The sequence below is a fragment of the Nerophis ophidion genome, linkage group LG08 (assembly GCF_033978795.1).
Source record: "Nerophis ophidion isolate RoL-2023_Sa linkage group LG08, RoL_Noph_v1.0, whole genome shotgun sequence".
Taxonomy (NCBI): domain Eukaryota; kingdom Metazoa; phylum Chordata; class Actinopteri; order Syngnathiformes; family Syngnathidae; genus Nerophis; species Nerophis ophidion.
In genome coordinates this window covers 47862996-47881685 of record NC_084618.1, presented here as the reverse complement: position 1 = coordinate 47881685, position 18690 = coordinate 47862996, and the positions used below count along the sequence as shown (strand labels likewise).

The 18690-nt window shown below is 37.8% G+C and overlaps 1 protein-coding gene and 1 long non-coding RNA gene across 9 annotated transcripts in view; one reads left to right on the top strand and one right to left on the bottom strand.

Moving 5' to 3' along the window:
* Positions 1-18690, top strand: part of exoc6 (exocyst complex component 6) — a 77118-nt gene that overhangs the window by 56775 nt on the left and 1653 nt on the right. For 5 of the 8 annotated variants that reach the window (XM_061908718.1, XM_061908716.1, XM_061908714.1 and 2 more), the window contains 3 exons: positions 5426-5567; positions 7927-8000; positions 16818-16930. In XM_061908718.1, coding sequence (XP_061764702.1) covers positions 5426-5567; positions 7927-8000; positions 16818-16930 — 329 coding nt within the window. Of the gene's footprint in view, positions 1-366; positions 397-5425; positions 5568-7926; positions 8001-16817; positions 16931-18690 lie in introns of all 8 variants that reach the window. The other 3 variants (XM_061908713.1, XM_061908712.1, XM_061908717.1) reach the window with 1 other exon arrangement.
* The window catches only part of LOC133557857 (uncharacterized), a 62461-nt gene continuing 58636 nt past the window's right edge, over positions 14866-18690 (bottom strand). The window contains exon 3 of the long non-coding RNA XR_009807856.1: positions 14866-17507. This is a non-coding gene — a long non-coding RNA (uncharacterized LOC133557857). The remainder of the gene's footprint in view (positions 17508-18690) is intronic.

Here is an 18690-nt window from a genome sequence, read left to right as displayed (position 1 = left end):
GAGGCCATTCTTTGCGGGTTGTTTTGACATCGTGAGAGTGACTTGCTGTAGTTATGCTTTTGCAATTCCAGCCCATTTGGTTCTCTAATTATTGAGCGCTTTACTCCAAAATATCAACTTTTGTGCCTAGTTTTGTTTGCGGTGTTTGTATTATTTTAAGACAATATCCCCTGCTTCCACAATAACATCCCTATTAATGAACAGCACTATAATTGTTTTCCCACCTGCTTTTTTCCCTCATCTGCATTCTTTTAAGCATGCGGTCGCTACTTAAAATTTACCTCCTCCTGTCCATTTATTCTTGCCACATTTCTTTCCCTTTTCCCCACTCCTCGTCCGTTTTGGTTTGGTTTGGGGTCTGCTCAGAATAACAACAATGAACATCCATCAATGTCGGTGAGTACCATGTCTTGCTGTTGCACTGAACTGCCCTCTCACAAACCGTAGAGAGAATAAAGGCGTGTTTGTGTTTGGATAGTGAAAAGTAATTGGTTTCTTTTTGCACGTTTTGCAAGCTGCAACATAAAAGTGTGTGTTGCCCTCATGATAGTGTGTTCCATCTCAGTAAAATCCTGCAATAGTGTTGTTACTCACCAACCATTCACTAGGTGCTACCCGAAGCTACTATAAAATATTTTTTATTCAATGTGTAATATATACATGTAGGTGTGTATAATTTAAATATTATACATGTAAATAATAGTTTTAACTTTGTTTAAATAACTAATAAATGCTTTTAATAGGCGAGACGTGCGACCGCATTTTGCAAAATATCAATAATCCTTCACAAAGCATTTGTCATATGTTTATCTTTGCAGTCATTCACAATCTTTGTCTCGGTGGAAGTAGAGAGGGGAACCAGCTTTACACACAGGAAGCATGTACAGACAGCCTCCCTACTTGCGACTCACTGCAAAGTAAAACAAATTAAGACGAAACATGATTACAAAGCCAAATGTCCTGTTGTGGAAATAGTTCAGCTTCAAATTCGATGGGCAATATGAGCCCATCAACACAATCAACAATATATGTATCCAAGTCAAATTGTTGCTTTCAGAAGTGACACCATTTTATTTTTGATTGTTAATTTATTTAGGATAACAAAGGTATTTATCTTCCAATTACAATACAATGGTGAACAATTATACAGTTTTGAGAAATAAAAGTTAATAGCCTTTTTAATGGTTACTTGCATAATTAATGTATATTATGATAACATTAGATTATAAACACTGTATAGTTTTTATAGTTTTTTCCTTTAGTTTAGTAGCATGTTTTAGACAAAAGTTCAAAGTCCGTCTTCATATAGCCAAATATTTTTGACAGTACATTTTTGCATATTGTTCTGTGTGACACCTTGAGACAATAATATGTTGATTGACAGTCAAAAAGTAATATTGCCTTCTTCACTTGTACATTTATGCATTTGTATGTATAAAATATAAAATTACAAATCCATCACAATTTTGGTGAGAAAAATCGCAGTTAGTTATTTTTAAATCATGCAGCGCAAGTGTGCAGCCTCCCTTCCTTGTGCCCCACTGTTTTGCATAAGCATTGCACTGCAGTCGTCTTTGCTTCTGTTTGAAATTTTTCATAGTATATAACAATTTTTTGTTCTGTTTGTTGATGTTGTAAAATGTGGCAGTTATTTTTAATTGATCGATGGAACAATATTTTGGTCAAATGTATTTTGATACTTTTCTAAATAAAAGGGTTCACAAAAAAAAGGCATTATTGGATTTATTTTAACAAAAAATCTTATTGTTTCTTATTGCAATTGAAGAAAAATTGTGTCCTTCAATAAAATAGTGAACATACTAGACTATTTGTCTTTTAGTAATAAGCAAACAAAGACAGTTGGTAATGGGTTGTACAAGATTTATTGTACAACCCTACTGAACATTATGTTGTGCACCTGTGCTTGTGCTTGTGTGTTTTGACTTTGTGGGCTATTTAGGGTTCTCTTTATTTATATTTTGCAAAGTGGCTGTTACCGTTAATTACTGACGAGAATAAGGATTTCAATGAATTTACAACACGTTCGCATTGGGGGTCAGTGCAAATGCAGGGTGATTTGGGGCATACTCACACTAGGCCAATCGTGCCTTGTCTGGGCCACGGTACATCTGTCTAATATGATCCAAAGTAATGTGATATGCCATACAGATTTTATAACAATAACTAATACAATTCTTGATAAAAAAAAAAAAAAAGGCAAACTAATCCAGCAGTTAAACCTACAGTAAGCCCGCTTACCGGGCACATTTGTGTTTCTACTAATGACGTGTCATTTATTTCGGTCAGTTGGTTAGTGTCCTCGTAAAATTTAATCACATCAGTAACTTTGCACCAACTATTCAGAATGAATCCACAAAAAAAATGTTTTTCCCAAAATCAGAGAACTGAAAAAAAAGTTACGGAATAACCAATCAACTTTGGCTTGAGTTACTCAGCGTGAGTGTTGGCCAAGGAAACTGAGGAGAAATCCCACCGATGTGTTGGCTACTCTTGGATTAAGCAAAGACATTTTTAAAGTAATGTAAGTTTAATAAATATTACATAGATAGAAGACCTCTTTTATACTGAGAATCCAGGGAATTGGTCTGCGTTCACTTGGTAATGCGGCTTCCTGCCATGAGATGATTATATGTCCATGGCTTTCAGCAGAGGAGGGTGGGGAAGGTGTGCAGGATATCGAACAATTCTCTTACTCCACCACACGCTTTAATGTCATCTTTGACGCTTCTCTCAGCCAAAATGCGTTCCTCAACTGACTAGTCAATCTCTACGACACATACTGTGATCCTCCTCTTGCCTTGCCGAGCTGGATCCCATTAAAATCCTGATTGTCTCCTTCACTCACTCTGCAACCTGATACACAAATGAGTTTCACAACCTTAAAAGAATATGTATGCGTGGAATGTTTTGCAACATTCCAATTAATCACATACTGTAAATTATCCAATGAATGCCTCTATTCAATCAACCAGTCTCTGCTGGGTGCTTCATCTACCAAGCAAATAAATAACTGCTTTTATTTTCCTGAAGGAACTCTCCTGAAGGAATCAATAAAGTACTATCTATCTATTATTCCGACCAAATAAGATTTTTTTTTTTTACCAATAACAACTGTTGTTGTAGGTAATGCCATTTTTTAGTAACTCCACAAGATTGCAGTAGCTGTGTTTGCTTATAATGATGGCTGGTTAGCATCCAGCAGTTATAGCTACTTCTGCAAATGCTTTAAAATGTTGGTTAGCTGTAACATAACATCTCAATTACAGTATCATCCTTATAGGTAACAGTGGTTGAGTTTCTGCTGTGTTGTGCAAGTACATGTATTTGTGGTCATAGAGTGCTACAATATCCTTTCCATGTTCTCACACAATAATCAATCAAAGTTTATTTATATTGCCCTTAATTACAAGTGGCTCAGTTCTCACATCAGGGCAAGAAAAAACTAAATCCAACAGGCTTAATGAGAAACCTTAGAGGGGACCGCAGATGTGGGGCACAGTCCCAATCACTACCTGCTGGCACAGTCACTACAGAAAAATCTGTATTATTGTGTATTATTCTACAAGAAATGCTACGTGTGCAGGAATTTTCCAGCCTAGCGCTGTTAGTTCTACCTGAACTGACTCTTCACCCAGACTAACAGACACTGTAATTGCCTGTGTCCAAGCTTGCGCTTGTATAATTAGTTAAGTGTGACTCAGCTAGTAATCTATGTTCCTAGTTAGAGTGATGGCGCCTTCCCGGTTAGAGTGAAGGCCGTCCCTCATCAGCAGGCCCAGTTTGCCCCAATTATCAATAAACGTTAGTCCCTGTTGTCTACAAAAACTAGCCAGCCACTTGTTAAGCGAGACTAATCTGCTATACCTCTCATCATTGCCTCTTGCAGGCAGGGAGCCAAAGATAAGTATTTGATGCCCGGACATCTTTTTTTAGAAGTCCTAGCTATGTTCCTCCTCGTTTTCTCTGACTGTCTCATCCTAGTGTCATTGGAGCCAACGTGTACAACTATGTTCGCGTAGCTAGTGGTGCGATTAGCCCGTTGTACGTATTTACTAGGCCTGTTGCGAGTTGGCTTCCTAAGATTAGCTTCAATGTCAGGTGCTCTGGCCCCGGTAATACACTTGCTAAGCTGTATGTTTCGGGTAATGGGGTCCCCTATGACTAAGGTGTGGTGCCCGGTAGAGGCTGGGGTGTGGGACTAGCTAAAGGGCTAAATCTATTATGCGTCTCAACTGGTTCATCGTGGCTTGTAGGACGCTTAGGGCAGCTACAAGCTGGGCTAGTCAGCCCACCACACCTAAGGCTAGCAAATGTGTCCGCTCTAGTCGGCGGACACGGTTTTCTAGTAGGGCCAACACATCCATGAGAACGATGCACGAAGAGCAGGGAGTCATACTCATGTTGTTTTTTTCACCAAGTCGGGTTCTTGCTGTCTTTGGAGAAATGGCCGCAACGTTTGGCAGCAGATTCCCTAGCATATAGCCACCTTCGCCATGCTTAGCTTCGTTAGCTTAGCAGCTAGCTAGCTGAGAGAGGGGCAGAGAGACAGAGAGCTGGTGGTTTGCAAGTTTGATAACACTACTTAATATGTTTGGGAAGGAAAAAAGAAAGCTGTAAAACAATTAAAAGCACGCAGATAGAAAGATAATACTAAGCTTTTTTGCAGCAAAAGCAAGCAGTCATATCACGGCAAATCATTCTCAAAGTTAAAATTGTTAATCAATGCATGTATGTTTTGAAATATTATCCTCTTCAGTAATTGCCTTCTTCCAATTAAATACCCATCCTCTGCGGTCCAGTTACAGTTATTGCTTTTGCTGTTGTTTATTTGCATTGCAGTTGCATTTATCTGCGTAGTTATATTTTGCAGTTTGTATTCTACTTTTTTGTCGCGTTCTGCTTTAAATTGCCTTTTTATTTGTGTAATCTGTATAAATGCTTTTCTTTTTATTTTTAGACTTATGTTTAGCATTCATTCATTCATTTCATTGATAGGGAAACCTGTTTCCCTACTGAGCATGTTACAGTAAAATGTTTTAATCTCTTGAATGTTGTAAAATACTTGCATCAACGACAATTATCAACATTCTTAATCATCTTTTGCCTTTTTTCTGTCTCTCTCTATTCTTTGTCTTTACCTATTGACCCTTCTTACCAATGGTTTCTTGCTTCTTTTAATTTTTTTACCCTCACTCCCTTTATTTCATGCAACTATCCCAATTCCTAACATTCTTATATGCTACGTCATTTATTCTCGCTATTCATGTTATCATACGGACTTTCATCCTGCCCTTCTGTCCTAATTTACTGTCCCTCCTGACCACATGTCCACTTGTCTTACACAATCCTTATTTTTTCTGTCACTGCTTTGTCTTCTCTCTGCCTTCCGCTGTTGTCTTTACAGGGTAAAGTGGCCCAGACAGCTTGTATGTCAGCCTGTAAGCATCTGTCCACATCACTAATGCAGATGCTGCTGGACACCGAACTGAAACAGATCAGCATGGGGGCCATCCAGCAATTCAACTTAGATGTCATTCAATGTGAATGTGAGTACAAAGAAATGTACAGTACATACAGTCGTGGTCACAAGTTTACATACAATAATGTCATGGCTGTCTTGAGTTTCCAATAATTTCTACAAGTGTTATTTTTTTGTGATAGAGTGATTGGAGTACATACTTGTTGGTCACAAAAAAACATTCATGAAGTTTGGTTCTTTTATGAATTTATTATGGGTCTACTGAAAATGTGACCAAATCTGCATTCCATACAGCAAAGTTAATATTTGGTTACATGTCCCTTGGCAACTTTTACTGCAATAAAAATGTGAATCACCAATGATTGTCACACACACACTAGGTAGGGTGAAATTTGTCCTCTGCATTTGACCCATCCCCTTGATCACCCCCTGGGAAGTGGGGGGAGCAGTGGGCAGCAGTGGTGCCGCGCCCGGTAATCATTTGTGGTGATTTTACCCCCAATTCCAACTCTTGATGCTGAGTGCCAAGCAGGGAGGCAATGGGTCCCATTTTTATATAGTCTTTGGTATGACTCGGCCGAGGTTTGAACTCCCAACCTACCGATCAAAGGCGCTTTTGGTAGCCATTCAGGCTTCTGGCAAGCTTCTGATTGTATTTTTGACCACTCCTCTTGACAAAATTGGTGCAGTTCACCTAAATGTGTTGTTTTCTGACATGGACTTGTTTCTTCAGAATTGTCCAGACGTTTAAGTCAGAGGTTTGGGAAGGCCATTCGAAAACCTTAATTGTAGCCTGATTTAGCCATTCCTTTACCGCTTTTGACGTGTGTTTGGGTCATTGTCCGGATAGAACACCCAACTGCGCCCAAGACCCAATCTCTGGGCTGATGATTTTAGGTTGTCCTGAAGAATTTGGAGGTAATCCTCCTTTTTCATTGTCCCATTTACTCTCTGTAAAGCACCAATTCCATTGGCAGCAAAACAGGCCCGGAGCACAATACTACCACCATGGTTGATGGTAGGTGTGGTGTTCCTGGGATTATCGGCCTCACTTTTTCTCCTCCAAACATATTGCTGGGTATTGTACTGGGAGCAGCTAATTTTTTGTTTCATCTGACATCACATGGACAAAGATAAGACTTTCTGGAGGAAAGTTCTGTGGTCAGTGTTCTGTTTTTATTTAAAATTTACACAACATTCCAACTTCACTGGTTTTGGGTTTTGTATATTGTAAAGTGCTTTGGGTATCATTTCAAGTGAGTAAAGTAAAGCGCTATATAATTACTGATCATTTACCATTCAAATATTGTTTTAAAAAGCAATAAAATGCTATGTACTACAAATAACTAAAGTAGTTTTATGAAATAATGCAATGTTTTTTGTTTGTTTGGGGAGCAGACTTCTGGAAATGTTTCTAACGGGCTTCTTCTCTGCCGTGTAACAATAGGAATTCTTATTGTAAGTGATTGACTGGAAGGTCAGAGTTGTTGATATGCTTTGGCCATATACTGAATAATTTTTTTATGTACGAAGGGTATTGCTCAATCGTCCAGTTTGTAGAATCAGAAGACTTAACGAATTGAAACACGTCAAACAGACATTTAGCAACTTCTCCACATTTTTATTGATGTCTGTCTGTCATTTGGAAATTTTTCGCTGCATAGAGCAAAGGCTGGCTTCTGAGCAGTGGGCTTCTACAAAGTAGGACATGTTTTTAATGTTTTTTTTCTCCGATTGGGTGGGTGTCGTCCGCTATCATTTAAATTACCAATCATCTCCTTCGCACGGGCAAGGTGTGGGAAAAAAACAGCAACCTGTAACTCAAATGTATATACTCACGACGTAAAACATAACATAGCATGACGGCAGAATGCAATAATTGGTGTTCATAGCTGTCAATCACAAACAGCTCAGCTTCATCTAGCGATTGTGTACGCTCTCTTTTTTGTACTGCTCCGTGCAATACTTGAACCCACATCGCCTGCGTGAGAGACCAGCGTACTACTGTTAAGCTAAAACCCAGGCGGTCTCCCAGATCGCCAGCACTTTACGTGAAGTTGAGGTTTACCTACTCATTACATAGACAACTCACAAAACGTGCAGGATATTTATTTTTTGGGTCGAAATTTCAGGACGAACCTGAAACTCTACAGTTGAACTTAATGTTTTAATTTTTGAATTATGTGTTCAATATTTCACTACTTTTTGGACAACTTTTTGTTCATGAACAAAGAGCTGAATTGCAAAATGTACAACAGGCGTGTAATGCATTAATAGACAACAAAGTCTTGGTTCACTTTCTGTCGAATTGAAACAGTAACAGTCTTATGATAGTGAAGATGACGATGATGATGGATCATGTTGTTATCATATGATATGATACAGTAATGGTATGGTTATTTTTAATGTACGTTTGTTTTTCTCAGTGTTTGCCAGCTCAGAGCCAGTCCCAGGTTTCCAAGGAGACACACTCCAATTGGCTTTTATCGACTTAAGACAGGTAAGGTGTCCTTCTCTTAGTATGTTTACATGCACTGCAAAGAAAACCTAACTATTGCATTAAATCAATTAAAACCATTTTTTTAAAAGCATGTGAACATCCTAATCTGATTTGGTTTGTTGTTATCGTAAGGAAGTCTGTTCAATTGGAAACTCACTGCTCTTGCATGTATTCCAGGGGTGTAACGGTATGGCATAATCCCATTTCAGCACGCAACTCTGTAATAAGGTTTAGTTTATTGATTTGTTTAATTTTTAGTGCAATAAAAGATCAACATGCAAAATAAAACTGCTTGATTTATGAGCTAAAATATTTTTATGGCAGCTAAATCTCCAATAATTAAAATTCTTAAATAAAGAATAGATATAGCAAACAAAAAAACTGAAGGCTGCAGGGGCCACTTAACATTCATTTTGTGCAATACAGATGGGTAAAAATAGGTCAATATACTGCATTACAAGCTATTAAAGCTTTACTTTAGATGCAATGAAGCAAACTATTCCATCCATTTTCTACTGCTTGTCCGTGACTGAAGCCTAACCCAGCTGCATTCGAGCATAAGGCGGGGTACACCCTGGACAAGTCACCACCTCATCACCGGGCCAACACAGATAGACAACATTCACACTCGCATTCAAACACGAGGGCCAATTTGGTGTTGCCAATCATACTATCCCCAGGTGCATGTCTTTAAAGGTGGGAGGAAGCAGTTGAATCCGGGGACAACATGCAAACTCTTCACAGAAAGACCCAAAGTCCAGGATAATAAATTTATTTCATTTTTATGCTATGTCCCAGGTCAATAAAAATTGAGATGTGGCCCCCGGGCCAAACTTTGGACCCTTCTGATTTACAGCAATTTGTTTTAGGAAAGTGCAACAATGCAAAGAACAGTAGTAACAGTTTGAACCATGTGATTGATTTTATCCCTGTACATATTTCACTGAAAGGAAAAGTCTGCTCAAACAGAAGAGTTTCACCAGCATTATCACGAGTCACGATGGCTGTTTGAGGTAACAAGCCAGCCTATCCAAAATGCTTTTCCATTGCGTCTTGATGTCCATGATTGACTTGTGTGTTGGCAATTGTGACAGCTTTTGCCTGGAACTGAGCACTGCGTTTCTGTTAGACTGTTGGACCGCTTGAGCAGGTGGCGCGGGACTTGTCGACGACAGGTTTTTTTATGCACAGAGCACTTAGTGTGCAGTTTTGGCCCTGCCTCATGCACGACATCCCTAAAATCCCTCATTGACATTATCATTAGACATTTATGAAAATTAAAATGGACGAACAATAGTGTAACAGTGGCTTACACTTGCATCGCATCTCAAAAGCTTGACAACACACTGTCCAATGTTTTCACAAAGGTAAAATAAGTCATATTTTGGTTTGTTTAATAATTACCACACATTTACATTATTACAATCAGTTGATAAAACATTGTCCTTTACAATTATAAAAGATTAAAAAAAAAAATCTACTCTGCTAGCATGTCAGCAGACTGGGGTAGATCCTGCTTAAATCCTATGTATTGAATGAATACAGAATCATTTTGAATCGGAAAAATATAGTTTTTGAATCGAGAATCGCGTTGAATCGAAAATATCGATATATAATCGAATCGCGACCCCAAGAATCGATATTGAATCGAATCGTGGAACACCCAAAGATTCGCAGCCCTAATATATATATATATATATATATACACCTGTATACACACATACATATATGTGTGTATATATATATATATATATATATATATATATATATCATTTGAATTAATTACATATTCACTTAGGCAGATTTATTGTATTTTTTGGATTTCTTCTAGTTTCTTTAGCTTTTTGGGCCCCTTCTTCTGTGTATTGCTTTTTTATGACCTTTTCAACTTTTCCCTGGCCTAGCTTTCACCTGCTCAAGAAAACACTGATTCCCCCACTTACAGACATCATCTCTCCGGCTTGCTTTTTTTGTAAACACTACTGGTATGTAAAGTGTTGCTGGGTCTCATTAACTTCTATCTGGGTTGACCTGTTAATCTAGGCCTGGGGTGGAGGCTTGACTGTTCATTCAGTCCAGGTCACAACCTTTCAAGGCCAGAGTGAATATACTGTGGAAAATCCTTGCATATATATATATATATATATATATATATATATATATATATATATGTATGTGTGTATATATATATATATATATATATATATATATATATATATATATATATATATATATGTATGTGTGTATATATATATATATATATATATATATATATATATATATATATATATATATATATATAATTTTTGAATGAAGTAAATCAATTCAACCTGCATGACTTAAAAACTCAGGTGTGCCTTAAGCCAATTCAGAAATTAAAATTGTATCTCAAATTACATCATTCCTCCAAAAATCTAAAAACTAAAACACACATTAAAGACCAGATAAATATTTTATTCTATGCTGCTAATAATAATATTAAACAGATTGTAGTTATATTGTGCTCAACCCAAAGCTCTTTACGTTTATTGCATTAGTCATTCACTCCATAGTCACACCCTGTTGACCACCACAGTCACAATGTGGGTGACATTAAAGGCAAGGTGGGTCAAGTGTCTTGCCCAAGGACACAAAGGCAGAGTGACTATAGGATGGCTGAAGGCAGTGGGGTTCCCTTAACCATCCAGTTATTGGACAACCAGTTGTACACGCTGAACTTTTAGCTACCCTTTTTTACATTACTTTTGTTTAGAGTCCAAATTTACAAAAAACCTGCAAAGAATATACCAACGGTCCTACATAATAACTGTGGTCCTAACTAAATCTGTTTTGTCCTCTACTGCAGCATAGTGATGGAGCTTTGTCCCTTGCCTACCATGTTAATCTTAGCCTAAGGTAAAAATGTTGAGTGCCCGGCTGAGGATGAGGTTAAACATCGGTCATGCTCAAACTTTCTGACTTCTTTAACACAAAACTGTCTTTATTGATACAACTAATAGCTCTACAAGTATACATGTGCATCAAAATAGAATGTAGGCTAAGGTTTCTGAGGCCTGTGCTGGTTGTACCGTAAAGTTATAATTTTTAAAATATACCAAGAATACCCATTCTTTTTAGTCTTTTGAGCCAGTTTCTCCATCCTCTATTTGTGGGTCTGTGTGTTTACTCCTCTTGAATGGATCAATTGCAAAGTTGTAATTGTATTTCAAAAGCAATCCAGATAAGTGTTTTATATCACAACTTGCCACTACACTTTGAACTGTAATGTACCTCTTGGTTGTAACTTGTAAAAGGCCTACTCAGTGGCCTAGTGGTTAGAGTGTCCGCCCTGAGATCGGTAGGTTGTGAATTCAAACCCTGGCCGAGTCATACCAAAGACTATAAAAATGGAACCCATTGCCTTCCTGGTTGGCACTCAGCATCTAGGGTTGGAGTTGGGGGTTAAATCACCATAAATGATTCCCGGGTGCGGCACCGCTGCTGCCCACTGCTCCCCTCACTTCCCAGGGAGTGATCAAGGGGATGGGTCAAATGCAGAGGACAAATTTCACCACACCTAGTGTGTGTGTGTGTGTGACAATCACTGGTACTTTAACTTGACTAAATGTAGCCATTGTGACTTCTGTCAAAAGTGATTGTTTGAAAACACTTCCATCCACAATACCACTCCTGCAGTCTTTACCCTATCTTTTTCAAGAAAGAGGTGTTTTGCCAGTTAAGGCTAGTTTTGACAACTCCAGATCTTTTGTTGGGTGCTCACAAATTCCTTTGCCTTCAGTGACAGCTGGCAACTACATCCACCTATCGCCCGCAATCTCATCCAAGAGCGTGTTTACAAATTCATGACTCAGCCTGCCCAACAAAATCCCTCAAAATTACTTTTAACTCATTGCTTTTGGGGCTGCTTGTCAGACAAATTGACAGGAGGGAATGTTAGTCGCAGGGTTCATGGTATTGGATGAAAAACCGTGGTTGATAGGGCATGTTTCTAATTGTTTTGAATAAGAAATAGATAGCCTTTTGACACGCTTTCTTTTTTGAATCATGTTGAAAGAAACAAGCCCGCATATACAGTATATGGAGATACTGCATTATAAATAATTGTTTTTGTATGTCTATCAATCAATCAATCAATGTTTACTTATATAGCCCTAAATCACTAGTATACCTGTGAACTGTTAACATCGTAGATCAGAGTTGTGTTATTTAGCTATGTACCCTAATATAGATTTTCCGCTCAATAAAATAACCTTATTATTCCTTGAAGTAGTGTTTATGCCAGTAGCATGACTTACTTCTTGGTGCCTGGCGATACCCTTGAGAGGCAGAGGTAAGATTTTTCTTGTAATTGGTCACCAGAGTTGCTTACTTCTCAGGAATAATTCTGCTGCACTTCACAGATACTTATCAATAGGATTAAAGGGGAACATTATCACAATTTCAAAAGAGTTAAAAACAATAAAAATCAGTTCCCAGTGGCTTGTTTTTTTCAAAATTTTACATCTCCCGGAATATCCCTAAAAAAAGCTTAAAAGTTCTTGATTTTCCCTATTTGCGACGCGACTGTCCATTTCCCTGTGACATCATACAGGGCTGCCAATACAAACAACATGGCGGTTACCACAGCAAGATATAGCGACATTACCTCGGATTCAGACTTGGATTTCAGCGGCTTAAGCGATTCAACAGATTACGCATGTATTGAAACAGATGGTCGGAGTATGGAGGCAGATAGCGAAAACGAAATTGAAGAAGAAATTGAAGCTATTGAGCGAATAGCTATTGACGCTATTCGGCCATAGCATGGGTGTACCTAATGAAGTGGCCCATAGCATGGCTGCCTTATTAGCATCGCCGGTAAAATGTGCTGACCAAACGATCAGGACTTTCGCATCTTGTGACACTCGAGCAACTTAAATCCATCGATTGGTAAGTGTTGGTTTTGCATTAAATGTGGGCATCTAGTTTCAAATGTACATACAGCTAGCGTAAATAGCATGTTAGCATCGATTAGCGTAGCATATTAGCATCGATTAGCTAGCAGTCATGCTGCGACCAAATATGTCTGATTAGCACATAAGTCAACAACATCAACAAAACTCACCTTTGTGATTTCGTTGACTTAATCGTTGCAAATGCATCTGCAGGTTATCCATACATCTCTGTGCCATGTCTGTCTTAGCATCGCCGGTCAAATGTGCAGACACTCTGGCCAATTCAATGGGTGTCTGGCGGCAGATTTCTTGTCAGTGGTGCAACTTGAATCCTTCCCTGTTAGTGTTGTTACACCCTCCGACAACACACCGACGAGGCATGATGTCTCCAAGGTTCCAAAAAATAGTCAAAAAAACGGAAAATAACAGAGCTGAGACCCAATGTTTACAATGTGTTGAAAATGAAAATGGAGGGTGTATTACCTCGGTGACGTCACGTTCTGACGTCATCGCAAAAAGACCGATAAACAGAAAGGCATTTAATTTGCCAAAATTCACCCATTTAGAGTTCGGAAATCGGTTAAAAAAATACATGGTCTTTTTTCTGCAACAACAAGGTATATATTGACGCTTGCATAGGTTTGGTGATAATGTTCCCCTTTAAGGTATGGCGACTGACTGGTCTATTCAAGAATCTTATCTTGACACACGAACCCGTTGTCTTGTGCTTGTCATTTTGGTCATATTCATGGTGGAAGACCTATCCACAACACATCGACAGTGTATGGCTGATGCCAGGTTGTTCTTATCCAAGAATCTACTGTACATGGCCTCATGTGTGGGCTGACGTAGCTACTCTGTACACATCACTGTTTTTACGACTTTTTATTGCAGGCATTTTAAAACAATTACAATTTCTCCCACAAGGTCATGTTGTTATACATCAATCATAAGGAGTTGTTGTCCGAATGTGGAGCTTACCGAGAGCTTTGATGTAAATATGTGGCATCCTCTACACATCAGCTTGTGGCTCATCATTTAGCTCCAGGTGAGAATAATAGCAGTTGTTGCAGAGCCTCACTTAGTCAGCTGAATAATGCTATTATCACTAAGCTGTTCTTTCACTGCTCTTTCAACGTGAGCAAAACACCCAGCTGTTTCACCCAATGACATTTGCATACACTGTGTGTGGGTGCACGCTGGGGGGGGGTGAAATCCAGGTTAACCAGGGGTCATTGGGGGGTGTCATTTCAAAAGTTGTTCAAACTTATCATGTAGAAGCAGAATTTCCCAACAACTGAGTTCCTTCTTGTTTCTCTAAATCATTTGCTCATACAGTGGGGTAAATTATAATTTGAACCCATGCTGACCTTGTTTTGGGGTTTACAGCCTGAAAAAAAAGCATTAACAGTCAATAATTTTTATGGCAGATTTATTTTACCGGAGGGATACAGAATATGAATATATTTACGAAGTCAAACCCCAGTTATAAATTAATCGGTTTTGATTTACTTAAATAAATACTGTTAGTGATTCTCTTTCTTGTCGTTTTTCAGGAGGTATTTTGGTGCACTTTTCTTTACAAATAATCTCGAAATACCTTTTGGTTTCGAGACTGTCACTAGGCATCTTGAAGTTCCAGCTTCATCTTCTTCAAGATTGTACAGTATATGGCCTCGTTCATCAGACCCTCAGTGCGTTGAAGTTTTCCTGTATCCCTAGCAGAGTAGCATTGTCTAATTTGCATAAGTAAGCCCATATGCAAAACTTTGTGGATGGATAATACTGAGCTTTTGTTTGGGTTCATGAGATATGTGACATTATCCCATTAATTGTAAACCTTATTCAACAACAGAACATGAAGTGTGACTGTTGGTTTCATTTTGTGAAGAAATGGACGCGCGGGCACATGCTTTACAAAACTAGCCCGATTAAAAAAAGCCTTGAGGTTTTCTGGTCTCCGTAAAAGTGGAAGCTGATTTAAAAGGTAATATATGCACATCATTGTATTTTCAACATACTAATATATTGAAGAACAGATGCATTCTAAAGTGTGGCCAAGTCTATCTGTCTAACAGACACCAGCTCGTGTGGAAGTGCGATGTACTGTACTGTAATGCCTCGCGTGGTCAATAAGAGAAACCACCGCCGATGCGCTCACGATAACTTTAGTAACACACAGTAACAACACACGGTGACCACATTTTTTCAAGAGCTACTATCAGCCACAACTCATGTTAATGTGTCAATGTTAATGTGACAGGGCCTGGTAACACTACCCATATGAAATACATAAACCAGGAGTGTTCAAATTATGGATCAGGGGCTATTTGCGAACCTTGGCTCATTTTGATTGGGCTGTGGCAGATTTTAAAAAATGGGAAAACATTTTAAAAAATGGTACAATTTAACGAGAAAAGCTGAAATGCTGATAGTAATAACCCCTCATTCAGGTTGCAGCCTTTAGTAGTAAAAGTTTGGAGAGCCGCGATGTAAAGAGACTAAGTACTATGGATAAGACGAAAGCACTGAGCTGGCATTTTTCAGCTACAAGGAGGAACTATCAAAGGTGTACTTCAGCCAATAAGGAACTTTACTAACTATAAAATTAATCATTCACACTGTACTTTTGTGCATTGTTTCACATCACTAAATGGAAACCTTGTAAATCATAATATAGTGTATCATATTTATGTTTATTTAAAAATTGTATTGTTTTTATTTACTTACTGGAAATGAACTGAGCGTTGATCTTTAAAAAAAAAAGCAAGAAGCGACAACTCTTGCAACTTTTTTTGTTTTATTGGCGACTTTTGGTGACATAAAAGCATATATTGGACTGGGAAGTTTACAGTGAACCACTTTTTCTATTTTGAAATTAACCACATTGTATAATCCACTCTATTATTAATAGTATTAACAAAACACCCCTAACAAAATACACTGTTGAGAACCCAAAAAGAATTGTTAGCGCTTCTTTAAAACATCACAAATAAATACTTCCCACCAGTTTCACTGATCACTGTGAAATGCAGTGTCCTTGTCCACTATGTGAAGATCCCTGAAGCAGAAATGGAAGCCTGTTATTTTGGGAGAATTCCAGGGTTCGTACTTTAAGGAAGCCCTCTTACAGAATCTACTTAAATGATCCCAACTTAGAATCAGAAATACTAGACAGATGTCTGTGCCTTGTGATGTAGAAGGAGTCTTTGAGACACGCTCACAAATCTCAAATAAAAACTTGAATAAATCAGCTAATTTTTGTGCCCCCTTTCGGCGACAACAAGCACCCTAAAATTTGATTTAATTCCTAAGCCTACTAGTCAGAGGTAACTTTTTGTATCACTTTTACAAATTGTTCGTTAAACAGGTGAATTATAGCAATGAGGAGTTTTCACTACATGTGGTGGGTGGAGTTTGGCAGCAGACAGTGCTCAGTACTGTTGACCATCAAACTGTCATAGGTTTGCTTCGCATGTTTACCAGACAATCACAGGGCACATAGTAACAAACAATACGTCTGTTGTATTGCATCATTGATGTAAATTGTGTATAAACTGAGAACAGGAAGTCAACATATGTGTTAGTAATTGCTGTGAAGTAGAAAGGGGGTAGGCTTGATTAAGCTTTGCTTCTTCCTACTCCTTTTCGGACATGTTGTAAGGAATAAAACAAGTGAAAATATGTACAATATGGGATTTATCATATTGAAACGTTATACATGTTCGAAATAAATTTAAACTTAAACCATTTACATTTACACATGCTACTAGTAACTTTATCTCGTCCCATTTTCCTTTTTCAAAGTTCTTTTAGGAGAAGTTTTTTATTTACAGTTTGTTCTGTTCTGTTTTGTCTGTGTGTTTATGTTTGGGACTTGTAGCTCCTGGACCTGTTCATGGTATGGGACTGGTCAACATATCTCGCGGACTATGGCCAGCCGACCTCCAAGTACCTCAGAGTGAACCCAGCCACAGCGTTGGCTTTACTTGAGAAGTGAGTGAGTGCATCAGACACAAAATTGAGGACACCTCTTACATTTCAAAAAACAGTAGATCTTCTCTAAGGCTGGTATGATAAAAATCCAATGTTTCTATACTTTAAAATTACCAGTAGGTAAGTTCAATAATATGGGCTGGCTGATATTGTTTTTTCTACTGATAAGAATATCATATAAAGTATAGATGGCAGTAAAACGGTTGATCAAACAAAACAGAAGTCATTGTCATTGACCCTTTAGATGCGAAAGCTAGCTCTCCAATCACCCCAACAGACTTAATAACTCCATGGTGACATTTTGGTGAATTTACTGAGAAATTTGTGAAATTGAAACAATATAAAAAATAAGGACATTGTAAGTTAATAATACTAACACACACTCGTAAACGTGTTACCATATCAGCTCATACTAATGATGCATAAAAAAAACTACCACAGACATCACACATGGCACAGTTTAGTAATTATATACTGTTTTAGTTATATTGTTAAACTTACACGCATTGCTTGGAGTGATGAATGAAGAAGCCATACGATTCAAAACGCTATGCACGGCTGGAAGACAAACACGGTACTGCAATAGAAGGAAAAAAAAACGTGTAAATGGAAAGACACTTGCAGTGAGCAAATTCGTCCATAAAATGGCACCATAGCACAAACAAAACACGTTTTAGGTGTATTTGATTGTTTGTTTTTCACTCTTTTATTATGGCTGTTGTTGGAGAAAAATCTATAAATTAGCCGCACCATTTTAAAAGCCGCAGGGTTCAAAGTGTAAGAAAAAAGTAGCTGCTTATAGTCCGGAATTTACGGTAGTATGCCCGCAGTCTGGAACAATTTCCAAGTTTTGCCTTTATAGATTGTAAACATCCATATTGAGTTCAGAAATAAAGGACTGGAAGGTAAAGAAAACAGTGTTTTACTTATATTACAATTACTCCCCAAAAAATGTTTTTAGGTTTTTAATTATCAACACACTTCATTATTAATACATGTTCACTGCAAGGCCCAGATGAGGGTATTGTTTACATTTTAAAGATAATGAAGTGATACTATTACCAAATCAGTACTTTGAAAATGGTACCGGTGCTTAAACCGGTACCTAAAGGTGGAAAACATGCATATTTAAAAAATAAATTTAAAAAAACACAAGTTCAAGTTTTACAGACTAGTAATTGAAATGCTTCAAGTGTAAAAATAGAATATATCTAAGTAGTACATTGACAAATAAATAATGAAATTCACAACAAATTGTCATAATTTTATTGCTGTAATACAGAACATAAACTATCTGCAAAAATCAACTTTTGTAATATTGACATAGGCATAATGACATGTTGCAAACTAGACAATAACGGTGTTGTCTTCTGGGGATTATAAATCTATACTGCACATAAACTACTCTAAATTACAGTATATCCAATTTTCCTTTCTACTATTGGCCCTTGAGAAGGTATAGAACAGACCTGGGCAAATTAAGGCCCGGGGGCCACTTGCGGCCCGTTGAGCTTTTCAATCTGGCCCGCCAGACATTCCCAAATTATTTTTTTTAGATCTTTAAGATAGAAAGTGTAGCTGCCTTTATGATGTGCAGTGATATTTTCTAATGACCTATACAAATTATTTCAATGGTTGGAATCTGCGCTTATGGATGATATACCAGTTTCTATGGTAATCTAATTAGTTATTATGGTCATCTAATTAGTTACTATGGTCATCTACGTCACAACAGCTCAGACGAGGCACAAAGCCCAGGC